Source organism: Protopterus annectens, chromosome 8.part1, assembly GCF_019279795.1.
Source record: "Protopterus annectens isolate FY-2018-M chromosome 8.part1, PAN1.0, whole genome shotgun sequence".
Taxonomy (NCBI): domain Eukaryota; kingdom Metazoa; phylum Chordata; order Ceratodontiformes; family Protopteridae; genus Protopterus; species Protopterus annectens.
In genome coordinates, this window is record NC_056742.1 from 268,064,262 (window position 1) to 268,079,835 (window position 15,574).

The 15,574-nt window shown below is 40.4% G+C and overlaps 1 protein-coding gene across 1 annotated transcript in view; it reads right to left on the reverse strand.

Moving 5' to 3' along the window:
• Positions 1 to 15,574, reverse strand: part of LOC122810303 — a 189,974-nt gene that overhangs the window by 37,877 nt on the left and 136,523 nt on the right. Inside the window, exon 4 of the mRNA XM_044081862.1 lies at positions 1,416 to 1,512. Coding sequence (XP_043937797.1) covers positions 1,416 to 1,512 — 97 coding nt within the window. The remainder of the gene's footprint in view (positions 1 to 1,415; positions 1,513 to 15,574) is intronic.

Here is a 15,574-nt window from a genome sequence, read left to right on the forward strand (position 1 = left end):
ACAAACTCTGCAGGGATCTCATGGGTGTTTCTAGTATTAAACTGAACAAAATAGATTAACAGTAATCAGTCCCACTTTGTGCCATTCCAAACTGATACATCAGATATGTAACCATTTGCAGTTACTCTGGCCTTTAAATATATGCATTATTGTTGCAGCCATTTTATAAGTATTCCAGGAGAAACAAGATATTGTAATGTTTGAGAAGGAAAATGATGCACCACTCAAAAAAACTTTATGAGTATCCAGTAATTAAAGAATTGCATTGCTCATTATGCCCTACTATTATATCTACAACGTGCGGAATGTTTCTGAATGCATCTGCGATGGCCATTGACAGCACAAAGCTTACATCTGCTTTTGATATTGACACAGCCACCTGATATCCCTATGACTAATCTTTTAATACTTAAGTCAGAAAATGCTGAAAACAGGGTATCAGATAGTCTTCAATAAATATCTGCCACAGTACACTCAAAGCATGAAACAAGCACGTAAAAAAATTAGATAAAAAAGTAGTAATCATGTATTTTTTAAGAAAGTGCTTTGCTCTTCAAATCCCCAACACACTATTATTACCACTCAAGACGTTACTGAAACTCTGAGAAAGGGGAATACTCCTTCATTGATGTATTGTAACCCTGAAGCAGAAATAAGTAAGTAGTGGGACCCTGGGGTGCAGTCCCTCAGGTTGTATGTTCCCCCGCAATAGACAGATCAAAACAAAACTGTAATACTACTGTAATTTTACAGAAATATTATTACCCAATTTCTGTTCATTATCTTTTCAATGCCTTAACTTTCAATGGTTATTGCCATTTAGATATCCTATGTTTGTCATTTTGATATTTGGCAACAAATGTGCAAATGACGTGTCATGCTTCCATATGAAGAGGGCCTAGGGCAGGAACATGCACGCATGAAGTGCAATTGCTTACTGCAGAACTGAAGCAGACTCAATGGACCTTTAGTTTTCTTTTGTCAGCTTGTTATCTATATATGCTTGTGAAACATTATATGGTACAAGTGTGTTTCCTGAGACCAGCTATATGGGAGATGCACATTACCATGCCAGTAGATAAATGCAAAATGATGTGCATGTATACAGTGGCAGGTTAAAGGGTGGAAATCTGGCAGTGAATTCAAGCCCACTTATCTTACTTCTGTACAATAATGCAAGGGATTTGTAAAGCAGCAGGCTAGTAAATGAAACCTTTGTTAATGCAAATGACAGCATATAATTATACTGACATGCATGCAAGAAATTGCAATCCCCGTTAATGTGACACAATACCTCTAAATGATGTATTTCTCTGAACTTTGTAATGCGATCTGCAGCCTACAAAACTACCATATTACACCATGTACCACTGGTTAATTTATTCCTACTCATTTTCTCTCCAGAATAGACTTACCTGTTATGAAGGTGTATGATCCATTGGGGTTGTCTTTCACCAGAGGGAAAAATGCCTTCCAGGATGTGAAAGTGCACAATAAGAGTGTTTCAAGCACCTAAGGGGCAGATTACAGGATATTTAAAATGATGAAAACACCAGCTGAAAGAAATAGTAAACATATGTACTGCACACAGCAAGTCAGACTAGTGTCTGATGTTCGTGCAATTTGTTCCAACTGTTACGTTTAGAGTAGCACTCTAAAGCTCCAGAGCTACTAACACTTTTTCAACCTTAATTCTATTTTTTCTTTAACTAACACATTTGTCAGAAATTAGGCATCCTGATACTTAAAATGGATTATAATGTTAATTACAATAAGAATGTTAGAAATGTGCCTGTTTCATTGTTTGCCACCACTCTGACATTGTTATGTTAACTTCATCATTAATAAACTTGTAAAGTCTGACCACGAGAATCCTTAAGCAACAGAATGGAATGGATTCCCTATTCCAAAAGTGTCTGGCTGTGTGTGTGTGTGTGTGTGTGTGTGTGTGTGTGTGTGTGTGTGTGTGTGTGTGTGTGTGTGTGCACTTGTGTGTGTCTGGGTGGATGGAGGGTGTTAACCCACCTGCATGAGGAGGAAACTCACATTTGGAAATACTGGATTCAATTTCCACATCTGTTTTTCCTTCAGATTTGCATGAGATTTAAACTTGTGACATTTTAACTGTGCCACAAAATCAGAGAATTCAGGACTTGTTTATTCTGTGACAACTGTTCCATGATAATATTTCTGTATCTTGAAGCTAAGGTAAACAAACAGATTGCAGCAAGCAATTTACTACAGTTTAGACCACACATGGAGAGCTGCAGTGCTCAGGTTTGACCCCAAATGAGACACTAGCTTTTAAAACCGGTACTGCATTAAACAGAGATCTGGATTGGTTGATCACACAGACCCAACACTTTGCACCAAAGACAGTTGCCCCTCTCACCCTGCTCAGTTTAGTGCCAGTTGGAATGGATAGTCATGCACACAGATAAAGATCCACATGTAACCCACACATGTTTACATATTGTTGTGAAGCTGAAGGAATGGCTAACCACTGTAAACTTTCAACACACATGATGAGATCATTGCTTCTACAAGTCCTATGCACATGTGGCATGCATTTGCTTAAGAAAGGTAATGGATACAGGATAAGGAGTGACATAAACTTGTGCAGGTTATCAGTGCAATGGGCAGCAATTACCTGATATGTTACTACATACCAAGACCATGACATTGGAAATTGCTAGAATTAGTCTGAATAGTGGGGTTTGTTTATTTGTTTGTTTTTCCATTTATTTATTTATTTCAGGTTCCTATCTGGATAGGAGCACTGGCGTACTAACCCTTTTCAGACATAACTTGAGTAATAAAACAATACAGAAAGGAATATATACAGGTATTGTATGAATTCCAATAGTATTTACATGTACTATATACAGCATGCAACAACAACAAAAAAAACAGAAAGAAGCAAATGAGTAAACATAAGTACAAGTTTTGCAATGAAAGTATAACCAAGCACAGAGGTATGTCATGGAGGTGGAGGAATTCCTGGTAAACCTCACTGGGGAAAGTGACCCCAAGACTGGCAGTGGCTTGTACGTGGAAGCTGGACTGGTTATGATTGCCTGAATGTTTGTTAGGGGAATACTAACAGTTGTCATTACTGCCTGAATGTTTGTTAGGTGAATACTAACAGCTGTCATTACTGCCTGAATGTTTGTTAGGTGAATACTAACAGCTGTCATTACTGCCTGAATGTTTGTTAGGTGAATACTAATAGTTGTCATTAACTGCCTGAATGTTTGTTAGGTGAATACTAACAGCTGTCATTACTGCCTGAATGTTTGTTAGGTGAATACTAACAGTTGTCATTACTGCGTTTGTTAGGTGAATACTAACAGCTGTCATTACTGCCTGAATGTTTGTTAGGTGAATACTAACAGTTGTCATTACTGCCTGAATGTTTGTTAGGTGAATACTAACAGCTGTCATTACTGCCTGAATGTTTGTTAGGTGAATACTAATAGTTGTCATTAACTGCCTGAATGTTTGTTAGGTAAATACTAACAGCTGTCATTACTGCCTGAATGTTTGTTAGGTGAATACTAATAGTTGTCATTAACTGCCTGAATGTTTGTTAGGTGAATATTAACAGCTGTCATTACTGCCTGAATGTTTGTTAGGTGAATACTAACAGTTGTCATTACTGCCTGAATGTTTGTTAGGTGAATACTAACAGCTGTCATTACTGCCTGAATGTTTGTTAGGTGAATACTAACAGTTGTCATTACTGCCTGAATGTTTGTTAGGTGAATACTAACAGCTGTCATTACTGCCTGAATGTTTGTTAGGTGAATACTAATAGTTGTCATTAACTGCCTGAATGTTTGTTAGGTAAATACTAACAGCTGTCATTACTGCCTGAATGTTTGTTAGGTGAATACTAACAGCTGTCATTACTGCCTGAATGTTTGTTAGGTGAATACTAACAGTTGTCATTACTGCCTGAATGTTTGTTAGGTGAATACTAACAGCTGTCATTACTGCCTGAATGTTTGTTAGGTGAATACTAACAGTTGTCATTACTGCCTGAATGTTTGTTAGGTGAATACTAACAGTTGTCATTACTGCCTGAATGTTTGTTAGGTGAATACTAACAGTTGTCATTAACTGCCTGAATGTTTGTTAGGTGAATACTAACAGTTGGCATTACTGCCTGAATGTTTGTTAGGTGAATACTAACAGTTGGCATTATTGCAGGATAGTGACTTGCAACTGTAAGTGCTTTTCTCAGACAACACATATGCATATGTGTCATCTAAGACCATCTGCTCTGCGGTACAGAACACTTGCACCACAAAATATGTATATGCCCACAGGCTATGCATAAGTTTGGTATGTCATAATCTGTGCACCACACATACCTCTCAATGTCTTCACTAAAGACTTCTGATAAAAAAACAAAAATTGTAAGGGTCAAAAGGCAAAAAAAAAAAAAAAAACTTTTTTTAAAATACTACTTTGACTCAGTTATCACAATCTGCCGTGGTGGTGCTGCGGTAGCGTTGTCGCCTCACAGTAAGATGTTGTCCTGTTCGATTCTCAGCTAGAGCGTCTTCTGTGTGAAGACATGCGTGAATGAGCGTACCTTCGTTGAAGGTTGTGCATCAGAGCTGGCAACTCGGCACATAAAAATTTACTGCCAATCATTAGCAGACCGGAGTTCTGCTGTGGCGACCCCTAACTGGGAAAAGCCGAAAGACACAACAACTTTGACTCAGTTATCACACATGGATTTTCTGAATAAGAAATATGAAACTGCAATATCTGATATTATTGAGTGACTGTAATACTCATTGATTTACCAGAAAATAAAAAAAATATGAGGGCTAGGGCCAAAATATAAGGAAAAATCAGTGGCATGCTGCAGAATTCCGGAGAGTTGAAAGGTATGGTGCCACCTGGTGAAGTCACACATGATCTAGCACTGCCACACTATCTTATCTGTATACATTAATGGGATTCACTGGTATGGAATCCAGCAAAACTGGTCAGAACATGCATAATGTCACTGGGTCATGTAGCTGACAATATGGAACTATGCACGTGGCACAATCCAGTGACAGTGGCACTGCCAACTATGCTAAACTGTGGGGGGCACACATCACCCATAGTGGAAGCGTAGGATTATCCTCTGACATCACCTATGTTCAGCAAACACTGTCCCATCCATGCACATCCCATACCAGCTACATAAGTGCAACCACCACAGACAGAATCAGGGAGTTGAACTATCTGTAAGGTGTGTGCATCCAGAATAGGAGTGATGCATGTGGCTGGCACTGCCTTGACTCCAGCATATTCTCAGGCCTGGACATCATATTTGGCATCAGTCAACAGATGTGCAGTTCAGTGATCCAGGCACAGATGGCCATGACTCACATCATGCCAGAAATACTGTGGCACTGCATAGTAACTAGAGTGAGGCAAAGGGGGCAGCCATCCCAAGTGCAAGGTGTCATGAGGCATGATCAAGAGATGGCAATCGATAGTTAATGCAGTACCAGTATTCATATCTATACCAGCATTTCTGAATGCTGCTACAGAAATGAATTTCAGCACTGCTATTACTGAGTATTAAAATGCTTCAGGGTTTCATGTGTGGTATAAGTTGTACCAAGTGGCTTGCTACAATTTTAAAAGCAAAAGTCTTTTTTTCTTTTGCTTCTCAGCTGACTTGAGGAGTGAATCACAAAAATTGGGCCTTGTTGGCTTCCATGTTTTAAGAAATAAGTAGCCAGATTACAGACCTTTTTTTATTTTTTACTCCTCAAACCATGAGGAGCAGGAACACCAGATTGTTGAATGGCACTGGTGCTTAATGAGACAGATATAGCTCTGGTGCTGCACAGGCTGCAGAGGAAAATGCAACTGCTGCAGGGCCTGCTGGACATCCTGCAACATTTGCAGGGTGACATGGTGTATAGAGACCTGGAGTAGGCATATCTGTTGATGGCACTGTTGGCTCTTATGTCATTCACTGGTGCAGCCAAGTGGATGCAAGCCATTGTCTGCCATGGTTATGCTGGGAGATGGGTGCACACTGCACCATCAAGCCAGGCTTCTGCAGATTGCAGACCACAGACTCCATTCCAGAGTCATCTTCACTGCCCACATTTCCATCGGTTGCCTCTGCCCCTCAGTCTGGACACTCCCACAGACATGGCCAATGCTCTTCCAGCCCCACCATGGGCACATCCCAACAATCAAGCCTATCAAGATCAGTCCCATAGTTCAACACCATCACACTCTCCTGTGGTCCTACCACATACACCTACCTGTGCACATTCTTAGGATTATGAATTTTTTGTTTGCCATTTTTTATCTCCCTGGAGCTGAACATCAGCTCACCCAGATCATCTAATTTGCTGTGTCTGCTGGACCCACCTTTGGTCTCTCTCAAACAGATTCTGACCCATATCTAGAGCCAAAGAGTAGATGGAGAATCTTGGGTGCAGATTCACACTTCTGTTAGGGACTATTTTCTTTGTGTGCCCTAACCATTTTCCCTGCCCCTACATGCACTTGCGCTGTCTCTGGGACACATGTGCATTGGAGTATGTTGACATATCATCCTACATCTCTGTGACTTATCCACTGCCTCTGCCTCCCACTGACAACACCCACCCTGGGTTCCCAGCCTCTGATGGAGATCAAGAGTGAGGAATGTCCCTGATTGTACACCTTATTTCCCCTGGATAGGAGCACCCATCTTTATACCACAGCACCTCATACACCCAAGCTGCTAATCAAAGCCATGTCACCTGGGTCACAGGTAGGGTTTATCCCACTATGCCAGGGTGCTGGATTGGGTGCCAACATTCTACAGCAACTCCACATAGGCCAACCACAGCAGGGTTCTCATACATGCTTCTGACTTATTACACCATCCCTTGGATAGAATATCTTCAGTCCTGAGAGATCAGGTCCATGTGATACAACCATCTGGCATTTCATCCATGAAAACTTCATTCCATTGTTGTTGGATGCAATCCTTGACTCCAACCACCTTCCCAACTGTGTGTGTGTGTCTGTGTGTGTCTGTGTGTTTACCGCATCCACCACCATGACCCTTCCACCTATGCTAGCAATGCTCTCTCCTGTCACTGTCTCAACCTACTGTGCAAATGATAATGATAATCTGGATGATCTGGATCCCACACAGTTTGGTTTTGTGAAAGGTAGATCATGCCTGCTCAACCTGGTCGACTTCTTTGAGACAGTCACCAAAGCTGTGGATGAAGGCAAGGTGGTTCATACAGCCTACCTAGATGTGGCAAAGGCCTTTGATACAATTCTCCACCCAGGAATCATAAAAAAACTCACTAAGCTAGGCATCAACCCCTATATCACTAGGTGGGTTGCAAACTGGCTCACAGATAGAGCCCACAGTGTGAAAGTAGGTGACTCCAAGTCAGATGGCCGATCAGTCACAAGTTGAGTCCCACAGGGTTCGGTCCTGGGTCCTCTCCTGTTTGGTATCTACTTCTCTGAAGTCCAGGCCAACATGAAGGGACCCTGGCTGACAAAGTGTGCAGACTATTGCAAGTTGGGAGCTATTATTAACTCCCCAAGTGATGCTGACATCCTACAGAGAGGCCTCACTGAGACCAACGACTGGTGTCAGAACCATGGCCTTAAGCTCAATGCCAAAAAAATGTTTCATCATCCCCTTTGGGAAAAAAGACCAGTTTCCATGAATTACCACATTGATGGTAGTCCACTGAACACAGAAGGCGTTACAAGAGATCTGGGAATACAGGTTGACAGCAACCTCTCTTTTGACCACCACATTGCCACTGTGGTCAGAAAGTCCTTCTATGTGGCACATCTTATTACTAAGGGTTTTGCATCCAGGAAGAAAGAGGTCATTGTCTCCCTCTACTCTTCCCTCATTAGGCCAATAATAGAGTACAATGCCCCATTTGGCATGTATCTCACTAGATACCTGTAACAACTGGACAGGCCGCAAAAGTACCTCACAAAGAGGATCCTAGGCCTTAAACACTTGTCCTATATGGACAGACTCAAAAAACTCCAACTATTCTCCGTCTCATATCGCCTACTTAGAGGTGATATCTGCTTGACTTACAAAGCCATGTCTGATCCAGCTCTGTTAGAAATGCTACATTTAAAGAAATCCCAATTCCTCCACACCACACACTCCAGAGACCTCACCCTCATTACCACAATCAACATAACATGCTGGAGGGCCAGGTTCGTAACCCAGAGACTGCCCATGCTATGGAATAGACTTCCCATACATGTCAAACAGAGTACCTCATTGGCCCTCTTCAACAGAAGTCTTGATGAGTGGATGGGAAATAGAAAATTCACCCCGGGGATCACTCCAGTTGCTCTACTCAGAGGCATTGGGAACTAAGGATGGATGGCATGATGACAGGGTAATCCTATGGGTTAGGCTTGTAAAGGCTCCAGGGCCATTAGTCTAGTACACACCTATGAACCTTTGAACCTGTAATAACTGTGCCCTGCCTGGAAGTCTGGCCTGTGTGGGTATGGTAATATCTTATGCACACTGTGGCCAGTCAATGCACTGTAATGTGTAGCCTACTTGTATTATTGCAGGAAGCAGTTTTATTTTGTATTTGCTTGTTACAGCCCATAGTTGTAAACCAGACACTACCTCTTTGTCAGTGTCATGTATTGCACCTGCACCTGACTCACAAGGGGTCTTGTAGCAGACAATTCCTTCCAATAGCTCCTCAACTGGCTTATTGTCATTGCTGACCCTAGTATATCAGGCAATGCTACTGTGTACACATGTTGCAACTCTTTTTGTAGCACTGTGCTATGGTGCCAACCGTACATGTCATGCCCCAGGTCTCCCAGAGTATACTGTGGTGTGTGTTCAAGCAGCAGAAGCAGTCTTTCAGCAGTTTGAACATGTTTGCTGATGTTCCATATCTGTGAGAATGTGCTGTTATACACCAACTCCCATGTGGTCTGGAGGCTGATGATGATGGTCATTAGTCATGGTTCCATGTTTTACCCAGCATAATCTGCAATATATAACAGTGCACATGAGTGCTTTGCTACCTGTGTTCATAGGACTGGACTATCTGGGTTCTCTCTGGGTGGCAATTTATGCATCTACCAAGTAGATGACCTTGTGAAAGGTTATCACACATGAAATACTAGTTATAGGTCATTACTGTGCTGAGAATGGGAACTATGTGGATGGCACACATACACATTGTATTTAACACCCCGTTACACTGCACACCACCTGGCAGTTGGACTGGAGGTCCAGTCACAAATAAAAACTAACCACAACCACAAAAACCAACACTAACATAATAATACAGCAACTAAAACAAATATATACAACATCCCCACCTCAAAAGAAAAAAAACTCCTCTTTCGGCTGTTCCCATTAGGGATTGGTACAGTGGATCATCTGTTTCCATTTCTTCCTGTCCTCTGCATATTGCTCTGTCATACCACCCACCTGCATGTCCTCTCTCACCACATCCATAAACCTCATCTTAGACCTTCCCCTTTTCCTCTTACCTGGCAGCTCCATTCTTAGCATCCTTTTCCCAATATACCCAGCATCCCTCCTCAGCACATGTCCAAACCAATGCAAACTCGCCTCTCTGACTTTGTCTCCAAACAGTCCAACCTGAGCTGACCCTCTAATATACTGATTCCTAATCCTGTCCATCCTTGTCACACCCAGTGCAAATCTTAACATCTTTAACTCTGCCACTTCCAGCTCTGACTCCTGCCTTTTTGTCAGTGCCACCGTCTCCAACCCTTATAACATAGCTAGTCTCACTTCCCTCTTGTAGACCTTCCCTTTCACTCTTACTGGTACCAGTCTGTCACAAATCACTTCTGACACTCTCCTCCACCCATTCCACCCTGCCTGTACTCTCTTCTTCACCTCTCTTCCACATTCACCATTACTCTGAACTGTTGATCCCAAGTACTTAAACTCATCCCTGCACCCTCAACATTCCTCTATCCTCCCTCGCATTTACACACATATATTCTGTCTTAGTCCTGCTGACCTTCATTCCTCTCCTCTCTAGAGCACATTTCCACCTCTCCAGGGTCTCCACAACCTGGTCCTTACTCTCACTACAGATCACAATGCCATCTGCAAATATCAGTCATTGGGGCCTCCTGTCTGATCTCGTCTGTCAAACTGTCCATCACCATTGCAAATAAGAAAGGGCTCAGAGCTGATCCTTGATGTAATCCCACCTCCACCTTAAACGCATCTGTCACTCCCACTGCAGAGTTCACCACTGTCACACTACCCCTGTACATATCCTGTACCACTCTTACATACTTTTCTGCCATTCCTGACTTCCTCATACAATACCACAACTCCTCTCTAGTCACCCTATCATATGCTTTCTCCAAGTCCATAAGGACACAATGCAACTCCTTCTGACCTTCTCTATATTTCTCCATCAACACTCTCAGAGCAAACATCGCATCTGTAGTGCTCCTTCCCGGCATGAAACCATACTGCTGATCACTAATCATCACCTCCCTTTTTAACCTAGCTTTCACTACTCTTTCCCATAACTTCAAGCTGTGACTGATCAGTTTTATCCCTCTGTAATTACTACAGCTCTGCACATCACAGTTATTCATAAAAAAAGGTACCAAAACACTTTCTCCACTTCTCAGGCATCCTCTGACTTTCCAAGATTTCATTAAACAATCTGGTTAAAAACTCCACTGCCATTTCTCCTAAGCACCTCCATGCTTCCACTGGTATGTCATCTGGACCAACAGCCTTTCCATTCTTCATCCACTCCATAGCTGTCCTTACTTCCTCCTTGCTAATCTATTTCACTTCCTGATTCACTATCCCCACATCATCCAACCTTCTCTCTCTCTCATTCTCTTCATTCATCAGCCCATCAAAGTACTCTTTCCATCTGCTCAACACACTCTCCTCACTTGCGAGTACATTTCCCTCATTATCCTTTATCACCCTTACCTGCTGCACATCTTTCCCAGCTCGGTCCCTCTGTCTAGCCAATCGGTACAGGTCCTTTTCTCCCTCTTTAGTGTCCAACCTTTCATACAACTCTCCATATGCCTTATCCTTAGCCTTCGCCACCTCTGTCTTTGCCATGCTCTTCATCTCCTTATACTCCTGTCTACATTCATCTCTCTGACAATCCCACTTCTTCGCCAGCCTCTTCCTCTGTATATCTAAGTAAGCACTGCCTACAGTATATAAAAAAGTATACAATACATGATTAAATACAGTGATGAAACAAATCAAAGGAAATTTAACAGAAACAAAACAGTCAACATATACATAATGCAAAATTACAAAAATTCTAACTTAAAGCAAAAAACGACAAAAAAAAAATAGCTACTAACCAAGCCTATAGACCAAAAATTAAAAATGCATCAAAATTGAGATGCTGCTGAAATTCCAAGAATTACATTTGTCAATGTGAAGATAACAAAACTGAAAGTGCAAAGCCATAAATACATGCAAAGTCTAGGACTTCATCTCAGAATGTACTCAGTGGTACAACATTATTAGACATAGTACATGTACACAGCAAATGTGTAGAAAGCAACGCCATTCACATAAAGAAAAGTGTCCCAACAAAAATATATCAATGCATTTATAACAGCTATCAAACTTTTTAATTTACATAAGTGCAATAATATTCATAGGTGACCATTCATAGCTATGAATCCCATAACATATCCATTTATATCCATTTCCCTTTCTTCATTACTTAATTATTCATATACATTCTGTAGTTCCAACATATATTCATCGCCAACATCCTTAGAATCAGACATTACATTTTCATCATTCACTTCTTTTCATGTAAAACAGCATTTTCCTCTTCAACCAATTTTCCAAACCAGTTAAATTACTAGATTAATTTACAGCTTCTTCTTCCACATTTCTGTAATTACAGTTATTACATCTTTCTATTCGTTACTTTCATGATTTTTTGCAGTCAAACCATGCATGTTCGTTAATATCACATATTCTGCATAATATTTTACAATTATTTTTTCCATGTCCCAGCTCTCCACATATAACACACCTTCTTTTAGTGTAGTCGTTAATCAAGCATCCATCAGATCCAAAAAAAATATGTTTTTGCTGGCCCAAGTACTTTAACATTCCTTTTAATCATTAACGATAACACTTGGTCAATGCTTCACGTAAATTAATATAAATCTCCCAAACCTCATTTCACGTAAATTAATATAAATCTCCCAAACCTCATTTCACAAGTTTCTATCAAAGCATTTTCTGACACCATGCACATTTTACACATTTCAGAAAAATACATCCACATTTCTTCTTCCATTACTTCTGCAGTTCTGAATTGAAGTTTTATCTTTCTTCTAAACATTCTAATTGAGCCTTTTACTACATACCTGTTCCAGGGCTTTCAGAATGATTTTTCATCAAAGTTAACAATACATTTTTCAGTATAGTCAAATGCTTCAAAAGTTACTTCATAAAAGCTTTGTTTGCCACTATGAATGAATGCCCAAATACTCTCAGGTTTTACTCCAAGGGTAGTAATCACATTGTCCCATAAGTCATATCTGTCAACAGTCACTCAACTTTTTACGTCAATTTTAACAACTGGCATAACTGAATAACCTCCAACAAGGCTCATACTTCTATTACCAGTTGTTCTTTTAGTCATATCTGCAGCATAAGTCAATTTATGTAAATCTAGCAAAATGTAGCAAACAGTTGCTACAGTTTATACCCTGCCTGCATGGAGTGCTAAAACATTCATGTTTCAGTTAAAAATGTCTTCTTTTTAAATTTTGGCAAACAGTTCATACCCTCCCTGCATGCCTCATGTTATACTTTAAAAGAAAAAGTGTCTTTTTTTAAACTGTATCAAACTGATTGCTGCAAATGTAGCAAACAGTTTCTACAGTTTATATCCTGACTGTGCGGAGAGCTACAGCACTCAGATTTTAGTTTAAAAAAAATAAATAAATAAAAGATTTTTTTCACTTTTATACTGAAGCAAACTGCTTACTACATTTGCTGTTGCTACAGTTTAGACCACACATGGAATGCTACAGCATTCAGGTTTGACCACAAATGCCATACCGGCTTTTAAAAGCCAGGATTGCATTAAAGAGGTATCGGGACAGACGGTGAATGGACGTAATAGTGTCAACAACGTTCCTGTTTCTAATAATCATTCTGCCGGTGGAGGCAAAGTAAATGCCAACCCAGTTACTAAGCGCAACCAACTGGAAGGACGTGATTTTGTGAATTGGTTCCGTTTACCAGAAATGGACTTCTCAGGCCTGAATGAGGTGAGGAGTGAGATGCCGTCCTTAAGGAACCAATTTGCTAATTTCGAAAGGTTTGCATTAAATAGAGCCTTGCAGCTAGACAATATGTTTTTATCAAAGTCACTGGCCCTGAATCAAGTCCCGAAGGGGCTGAGGCTGTGGAAACAACCCATGGGCATGGAACCAGGCACGTCTGCTTATCGTGAATTAACTGGAGTTTGACAAGACACAGACAGAGATGATGGACATTATCATATATTAACCAACGTAAGTTGGCTAAACTGCAGGAAGAAATTACACTGCTTAGCAAGAGTATAATGACCGATTTACTTTTTACACAATATAAGGACAACTATTTGAGGGTGTTAAATAGTGTGGATGATTTTGTGAAAAAGAATGTTAGTGTTAAACAAAAAAAGTTAGGTAGAGACAGTAACGACTATAAAATGAATCTTGCTTATCCAGTGGGTTTTACCCACAAGAAGTCTGACTCGGTGTATGATAATAACAACAGGGTTGACAACAATGAACAGAGTTTTATGGTAGACAATGATATTTGTGAAACACATTCCCAGGATGATGACCATTTTTGGAACAGACCTCCGAAGTGAGGAGGTCAGAAAGACTAATGAACTAGGGGAACAGAGGGAGCAGGAACTCTCAGAGTGGATATTACAGCAGGGGCGGCTGGGGGGGGAAATATTAATGGACACATTAATGGACAGTTTAATGGACAGCTCAAATGACATTTCAACTGTGAATTCTATGGACAATTTGATGATTTTGTAACACATCTGTTGATACATCCATTATTGTTTCAGATTATACTGATTTAAATGGTCATATGGTATGGGAAGTACACAAAAAGCAGGGATTTACCATATATAAATTACACTGATATGGAGATTCATGATGTTCACTTTGAGTTGTTAAGCAAAGGCACAACGTTTGTGCCTAGCTTTCGTTTGGACATTGCTGACATTTTAACAAATCTGAAACTACACAAGACAGTTACATTTGAAAATGTACTTTCCTCTTGCAATCAAATGAGTTGTAATTTGAGTAAGGAACAGTTACTACACACAAGCACTTCTATTCCCCCTTACCACCCGCATATTTTGGCCCTTGAGAAACTTTGTGAAAGTGATTTTAGGGAAATTCTGATTGAGAATAAGAGTTGCACTGATAATCTAACTTTGGAGGAAAGATCAGTCTTGAGGGACCTAGCGAAAAATAGAGGTTTCAGATTTATGAAACTGGATAAGGGAAGAGGGGTTGTTGTGATGACCACTATTTATTACAGTTCCAGGATGAATGAGATTCTTAATGATGGAGACACCTATGATAGAGCATGCAGGAGTGAAATCAACAGGGCTTATACCAACATAGACCTGTATTTACAAGATGCGCTTTTTCAGGGATTAATAGATCTAGTGGAATATAACTATTTGAGTGTCAAACACCCAGTATTGCCCATCATCTTCGGCATCCCAAAAGTCCACAAGGGCTTGCATAATCCACCATTTAGACCAATAGTTGCTGCAAGGGGCTCCAAGACTGAACCTCTTGCAGCATTTGTGGACAATTAGGCTAGGATAGCCTCTGGATGACACTGAGCATATTCTAAAGGACGACTGGCATTGCCTGGAACATTTAAAAACAGTAAATGGGGAAATCCACTATATTTTTCACAGAGTAGATGTGATAAACTTATTTACTGTAATACCCCATGACCAGGGTTTACATATGCTTCAAGAAAGCCTTTTAAACAGCAACAGGGCTGACAAAACTAAAAAAAAAATGTACTTGAATTGATGGAGATAATCTTGAAAAATAACTATCTAAGCTTTGAAGGAGAACTATTCCATCAAAGGACAGGGGTAGCGATGGGGGCCAGATGTGCCCCCATTTTCTCCAACCTTGTCCTCGTTCATTAGGAAAACCATTATGCATTTACCTCAAAATTTATGGCGAATAATCAGGCTGTATAACAGGTTTTTAGACGACATACTTATCCTTTGGAAAGGCAATGTAACTCAAATTGGGGAGTATGATTATTTAAACAGTACAACCTCTTTCCTCAGATTCACACACTCTTGGCATTCAGGTGAAATCAATTTTTTTTGATATTAAATTGATTAAGTCACCACAAAGTTTAAGTAGCAGCATTTACAGGAAAGAAACATACTCTAATTCTTTGCTACACTTCAAATGTTGTCATTTGCACCAAAGAAAGAGTATTGTCAAAGGGCAAATGGTGAGA